This window comes from Benincasa hispida, chromosome 3, assembly GCF_027475165.1.
Source record: "Benincasa hispida cultivar pf3 chromosome 3, pf3_genome.v1.1, whole genome shotgun sequence".
In the NCBI taxonomy this organism is placed as follows: Eukaryota; Viridiplantae; Streptophyta; class Magnoliopsida; order Cucurbitales; family Cucurbitaceae; genus Benincasa; species Benincasa hispida.
The window spans coordinates 6,186,378-6,194,070 of NC_143480.1; the positions used below are offsets into that span (position 1 = coordinate 6,186,378).

Sequence of the window (7,693 nt, forward strand, 5' to 3'; positions counted from 1 at the left end):
ACAAGAGAAATATATATATATATATTTGGTTGTTTTGACCATTTTTTTTTAGAAACGTTTCTTAAAATTTTAAAATAAGAAAGAGTTATCAAATAAATCAATTTATTAAAAATTAGAAACAGAAACAATAAAATGGAAACGTTATCAAATGGACCTAGTTTCGTTTATTTGTATCAATTCTTAATCTAAATTTCAATTTATGGACTAAGTAAAATGTGCAATATCAATCCCAAACTTAAAAAAGTGATGTAATTTTTAGCAGTTCATGAAGTTTAGTTTGAAAATTAGTTTTTTTTTAATAGTTTGAAAATTAGATTTAAAAAAACATTCTCATACAATTTCATTGATGTATAAAACACACGTACAATACAAAATTAATTAGACTCTAAAGAAAACAATTGTAAAAAAAGAAAAGAAAAGAATAATGACACCAAAGATAGTTTTTTCTTCCGTGTGTTAAAATTTATGAATTTGAGTAGAATTATGGTGTATTTGGAATACATTTTCAAGTGTTTAATTTAAAAGTAGGTAATTTGAAAAAAATGAAGTGTTCGCAACCACTTAAAATAACTTTTCAAATATATTTTAATAATTTTTCTATCGAAAGTGTTTAAATAAAAATGATTTTTTAAAAAAACAATCATTTCCCAATCCAATCCAAATAGACCTTTATTCAATAATTAATATGTGAGTCGATCAAATTATTAGTTTTGTAGATTTATAAATAATTTTATAACATTATTTTTAAGTAGTGGGTGAATTTTCTTAGACATATGGTAAAATTATAATAATAAATCTGGATACAATTAGATGAAACTAAAAGTTTAACAATACGATACCAATGAATCACGAATATTTTCAACGATATGATAGAAATATCAGTTCATATTAATCCAAACATAACTCATCATAAAATGGGAGACGACATGACAATTGAATGTGAAGAGTAAAAATTTGTTAAAAAAAATAAAAAAAATGAATTTTTAGAAAAAAAGAAAGAAAAAGAAAGAGAAAAAAAACACGGAAAACATTGACCCACAAAAACCCTAACGCCGCAGCCACTCCACTGTACCTCTTATATGAATATAAACCAAAAGTGTTGAGGTTCGAGTTCGGCGGGTCTTTGGAAGCAAGCTCCGATTCCGTTGCTGGTATCTCTCTCTCCCTCCTCGCTATCCATTATTGTGTGTAAGATTTCTAGCCTCAATATCGAGTAGTTTGTTCAAGTCAAGTGCGATTTTAGGCTGTAGGTGATTCATACTTTCTGTAGTTTTTGTCGTCGAGTCTACATTCTTGCAGTCAGTCATCTTAGAATTGAGAAATCTGCTTGGTTTAGAGTTTACAGGAACCAAGAAGATATGGCGGTGCCGTTGCTGACGAAGAAGATTGTGAAGAAGAGGGTTAAGCAGTTCAAGAGGCCCCAGAGCGACCGCAAGATCTCTGTCAAAGTATGTATATGAACCTTTATTAGTTTTCCTCCATATAATTATAATTAGTCTTTCTGCTTGCTAGTGATTTTTTTATTCAACTATGTGTATATGCATACGAGAATTAGGCTTTGCTTCGCTATTTTCTGATGCTGGCGACGTTTTGATCCTTATTGAGTTTGTATATCTTTTTCCATCTCGATCTATAAGTGGATCTGTTGATTGCATTCATCTTGTAAGGAAATGTCATGAAGGGATTTTGCCCCTCCAGTCTTATTTGCATTAATTATTCAATTGGTGTTTGGCATATTATATCATTTAACTTCGAAAGTTGTTTAAATTATTCAATATCATGATAATTTCCCCCTCGCTTTTCATTTTCTCATTGTTCTACCTCTTTGACTGTTATCGCTTAATAAAATGTTTTCAATCTAACGACTGTTCATTATTATAACAAGAATATGCAACAACAATGCTGTTTACATGGCAAATATCGATAAACAAATTGTTCTTTGGGTTTTAAATGTTAAATTCGATATCATGCACTATGAATCATTACTTTGTTTCTTTGTAGACTTATAGTGGGCCGTGGCAATCTTCAATTCAATTCTAGTTGCCTTTGAATAATCTGATGTCCATGCTAGGCATTTGAAAGTGTCAATAAGCAAAGGAAATTTTTGTATTCACTTTTTGTGCTTAATGTTGGTATCTTTTCGAGTTCACTTGTCAACTTGTGATACTAACTACATTCATTTTTTACAATTTTAACTATTATTTTCCTAAATAAAAGCTATATCGTTCGCCGCTGCTAGGCTGAGTTATAAATAATCATTGCTGTTTAAATTAATTTTCTAACATAGATTTCACCACCTATATAAGCAGTGTTCTGTTTTTGTTTTGTTTTTGTGTTAATTTGCTCGTAGTAGCTGGTGTACAGTTGCCTTCATTTCCATATCCATTATTTGGTCTGGACGGCTTCATTACACTTTCTTCCCAATGTTTCTAAAATCCTTGTCTTGCTCTCTTATGGGCTTTCTATCTATGTAACCTTGCCGATATTTCTACTGCTATCACATGCTTTGATTTAACCGTAAGTTGGGGGTGATTTAAGGTCCGTTTGGATTGACTTTCTAGGTGTTTGTAAACACTTTTTTTGCACTTAGAAACACTTATTTATACACTTAGAAAGTCAATCCAAACACACCCTTATGGCCTGTTTGGTTCATGGGAATAAGAGGAGGGATCTATCACCATGTTTGGTACAAGTTTTTAACCTTAGGAATGGGAATATCTTATTCTAAGGCATTTCGTATTCTCATTTCATAACCACCCAAATAGATGGCTTTTATCCATTTCCAACGATTTTTCTCTCACTCCTACTATCTTTTCATTTTATTTGTTTTTATTCTTTGTTGATATTGATTTATTTATTTAATTTTTATAAGTATGTTTAAATTAAATTTATAATTGACATAATGCTAATATAATAATTTATTCTATTATTTTGAATTAATATGAAAAAACATAATTTTTTATTAAAAAAAAATATGAATGACCATAATTATATTTGCTTAAATCCCTTTTTATTGGTAATATATATTAACTTCATAAATTATTTATTGAAATTATTAATTAGTCTTTAAAAAAATATTCATTAATTAACTAATAATAAAATAAGTTAAATTTTTTTAATTAAACAATCTTGTACACTTGTACTTCTAGTTTTAGTCTATAGTCATAGTTAGTTTTTAAAAATTAAAAGCATTGTTTGATAGATTCAAAGTCTATACATATAGGGCTTATAATTAACATTAAACAATTGGTTAATTAACTCTTCAATTAACAAAACTACAAAAAAGAAAAGATATTTAAATTAATTGATCATATAAATGTGCAATAAAAAAATTAATTGATAAGAAATATATTAAATTGGAGGATGAGTGGGTAAATTAGTTAAATTTTAATGGCCTAAAATTGATTTAATAATTTAATATAATAAAATAAATTTACAAACGAAAATTAATTATTATTAATTTTATACTTTATAATTACATAAGAAAGTATAGCATATTTCCAGACATCATATTCTCATTCCCATACATAACCAAAAACAGTCAATGTCCTATTCCCAAACATCTTTTATTTCCAGGCATCTACAAAACCTTAATGCAAACGGCTCCTTAACGTGTCTTGTTGACCCTGATGGTAAATTAGGCCTAATTAACTTTGATACTTGGTCTGTGTTTCAGTCAATCCTGTATTTTTGTATCTCACATGCTTAATGCATCTGATGTACATGCTTCATGTTCAGTCAAACACGTGCATGATAAAGTTCAGTCAAACACATGCGTGATAAAGTTGACCTCCTGTAGTGAACGCTGATATGTTTGTTGACAGACAAACTGGCGTAGACCAAAGGGTATTGATTCTCGCGTTCGAAGAAAGTTCAAAGGATGCACTTTGATGCCAAACATTGGTTATGGTACTGACAAGAAGACCCGTCATTATCTTCCTAATGGATTCAAGAAGTTTGTTGTGCACAATGTCAAGGAGCTTGATCTGTTGATGATGCACAATAGGCAAGCACTGATCAGGATCTCTTTGCCTTTCATTTAAAGAAGTCATCACTCCTTAACTTGATGATTAACTATAAATAAATAATAAATTACATGGCTTATTTATTCTTAATCCTGTTATTTCAGGACTTACTGTGCTGAGATTGCACATGATGTGTCCACAAGAAAAAGGAAGGAGATTGTGGAGAGAGCTGCCCAGCTCGATGTAGTTGTCACCAACAAGCTTGCTAGGTTGCGCAGCCAGGAAGATGAATGAGCCTAGGTCCTCTTTATTTTATTAGTGATGTTTTTTTAATTTCGTCTCTTATGAATTTGACGTTGCAGCATCATTGGCTTTTGCTGTATTTCTATTCTACCTGATGTCTTTTACTTGACTTGAGGATTTCTAATTCCATTGTCATTTTTGGTCATTTCTTTCTCATTGATTGCGGACCGTTGTGATCCACACTGCCCCACTGGCGGATATGCTTGATTGCTATTATTTTGGCAGTCGCCATAATCGCCTTCTCTATTGTAGACTTTAGAGTGCTTTTCAGTCAGAGTAGTGTCTACTGCGTCCTCCAACGTCACTCAAAAGTAAGAATTTAGTTATTGAAGTTTAGTTAATCAATTTAGGGGTATTTGGGGCAATCGGAGTGAAGTTGTTTAATATTTTAGTCCTGGCAATAGGCCAAGGCGAGAGGTTCGATGAGTAGGTTGTATATTTGGAGAGGGTGGTGCCTTCTGATCCATGGTGTGCTACCTTGTATCTTTTCAAAGTGATTTGTGAAGTTATTTGGTTTGATGTGCTCTTTTGGTGCTCTAAGTGGCGGTGGCGTGAGGTTTTCATTGATGAAATTCATGTAGGTTGGTGTTCATCACTTTGGGATTTGTTTTCTTGCGGTGGTATATTTTGAGTGAGTTTGTTTGCATATTTATCTTGTTATAACTCGTGTAGTTTTATTTTGTTTGTGCCTTAAAAAAATTCCCCTTTTAACCTAATTTGAACATATTTTGAATTTCTCTACATTGCAAACCAAACTTCTCATTCTAATGCATAGTTTCTTACATGGTATAAGGGGAAGAAAAAGAAGAAAACTTCATGCAACCTCTGTGAAGAGAAAAAAATGGCATATTTTAATCTAATCCTTGGTTCCATATTCGAAATCGCTCATCATTTGTTTCACTACCCTCTTCGACTCATACAAGTCCATATCACATCGACTCGTGAAGTATGTGAATCCACACTTCTATTCTGGTTAGATCCCTTTGTGTAACAATCCCAATGTTGTGAGAGCCATCCAAGAATGCATTCATCTCCTCCAATTGACACATAATTTCACGAACTTTGGTATATTTCTCCCTATGTTCCTCCCTCATCCTTAACATAAAATAAGGAATCCAATCATCTTCACTTTTCTGTTCATGGTTCGCCATTTCATCTATAATGTAAATGTTAATAGATATATGGATATCTAATTTTATTATAAGTAAAACACATATATATATATATATACATTTTAAAGTTCATAATAAGTTTGGGTTGGTTTGAGTTATTATAGATAAATCCATGAATCAATTAAACCCATAATTTTTTATTTATTTGATCCCAAAAGAGTTGTTAACCCAACCTCGGATGGGATTGAGTTTATCAAATTTTTCAGATCATCGATTTTTTTAACACTCCTAACATCTATTGTCCCAATTTCTCTGTTTTTCTTATCCGTTTCATCAATCACTCTGTTAATACCTTCTCAAGAAAATCAAACCTTTAACAATGCCTTTCTCCACCTGAATAAGCGATTTATTTATTTTTTTCTTTTTACTCTTTCTTTCTTTAAAAAATTATTATTATTATTTAAAAAAAACCATTTTCAAGTTTTAATGTTTATGATAGCTCATATCCAGCATTTTGATTGCAATCTCATATAGTTGGTCGCTTGTCCAATAATAATTTGTTACTTTAAAATAGAAAGCACATCACATTAAAATTTTATCTCATCCACCAGTCATCTCAAATAGATTAGAAGAGTTGGTCGAAAAATTTATGCACAACTTGATGAAATTGAAAAAAAAAAAAAAAAACAGAAGGAATGGGCTTGAATTATAGGTTCCAATTCCAAATTTCAACTTTATTGGACAAAAAAAGATGACACCAAATCTATTCTGAAAAACCATAAAATCTCCCAACCAAAACCACAGACAGAAAAGATTAAAGAAACTAACCTCTCCAAAATCCCACTTTGAACCTAATCTGAAACATAATTTGAATTTCTACAAAACCCACAAAATTTGTCATTCTAGTTCATAGTTTGGTACATGATATAAGCAAAAACAAAATCAAACTTCATATTCTAACCTTTGGTTCCGTGTTCTAAATCATACTCCCATATTACCATACTTCTATCCAGTTCAGCCAACTCCTTATTACATCGTTTGAAACGAAGTTCACAAATCACCCTTTCATCTCTCGTAAGGTCTCTCTCTGTAACAATCCCAATTTCACGAGAATCATCCAATAATGTATTAATCTCCTCCAATTGACACATTATTTTATGAACTTTGATATATTTCTCCTTCTGTTCTTCCTTCACCCATAACATTTCTTCTGTCAGTAGCTTCTTCAAGATTTCATTTATTTCCTGAAACTCTTCGATTCCGGATTCCAAATAGCGAATCCAATCATCTTCACTTTTATGTCTATGTGCCGCCATTTCTTCTAAATTGCCAACGTACAACATGAATTTCACTATCAGTTCGTGTACTAATGGCAAAGGGTAATCAAATTCTACTTTTCCTTTTCCTTTTCTTGAAGACGTTGCTGTAGTAGTAGTAGTAACAATGACGTTTTCTTGTGCTAATTTATGTCCGTCATCTTTAATCACTATACGTCCTTCTTTCATCTTCTTTTCTCTTTCCTCATTTCTTGGAAGATATGAACGGTTCCATGGATGAAATAGCTTCTTCGTCAAGCTTTTCTCCAGATTGTATAATTCGTATGTTGCAATTTTTAGCTGTTCTTTTCTCGGTGACTTGTAAGGTTCCACAACCACTTCAATTTTGCTCTGTTTTTCGGCCGATTCTTGATTTGATAACGCGTTGTTGTTGGGTTCTTCTTCAGCCTCAATGTTCTGATCTTCTCTGTCCGTCATCATTCCAATGTTCCCAATTTCCAGAGCCTTCAGGTTTCAAGATTTTCGATTCTGACTCGTACCTTCAATTTGACGATTGCTATGTGTGTGTATATATAGTATATGTAAAAGATAAAAATTTAGTCTTCTTTTTTTCTTAATAAAAAATCACTTTTAATCTGTTAACGTTTACAGCAGTAGAGCTAATTTAGTGCGGTAACTATTTAAATATGTAACACTATTTTTTTTTTAGTTATGTAACAACTTAAGTTTTATAATTAATTTAGTTTGTTTCTGTCACTTGTTTGGGAGTAAAATCGTCCAAATCAATATTATCATTTTTTAAATATTCGAAAAAACGCTATTATTCAAAATTAATTTAATATTTAATTTTGTACTTTTAAATGCAATTTTCATATTATTAAAATTTATTGTTAAAGAATTAAGTGCATGTTTCATAGTGATTTTGAAAATGATAAAAGTGATATTAACAATTTTAGAATCACTCCTTAACATTCATATTTATAATAATTTGGACATGTTATAAGTTACTTTCTATACTTTTCAAACTGTAACAATT

At 30.9% G+C, this 7,693-nt stretch overlaps 1 protein-coding gene across 5 annotated transcripts; it reads left to right on the forward strand.

Annotated features, from left to right (window-relative positions):
• Positions 1-1,012: 1,012 nt before the first annotated feature.
• On the forward strand, positions 1,013-4,413 carry LOC120074769 (large ribosomal subunit protein eL32z-like). Of its 5 annotated transcripts, none has more exons than XM_039028013.2 (4): positions 1,013-1,151; positions 1,346-1,448; positions 3,825-4,006; positions 4,130-4,413. In XM_039028013.2, the coding sequence occupies exons 2-4, from the start codon at positions 1,359-1,361 to the stop codon at positions 4,257-4,259; spliced, it is 402 nt and encodes a 133-aa protein (XP_038883941.1). In that variant the 5' UTR covers positions 1,013-1,151; positions 1,346-1,358; the 3' UTR covers positions 4,260-4,413. The 5 variants fall into 5 exon arrangements, with proteins under 5 accessions (XP_038883941.1, XP_038883938.1, XP_038883940.1 ...); XM_039028010.2 differs by having other exon boundaries at positions 1,022-1,188; XM_039028012.2 differs by having other exon boundaries at positions 1,035-1,151; positions 1,339-1,448.
• The last annotated feature ends 3,280 nt before the right edge of the window (positions 4,414-7,693 follow it).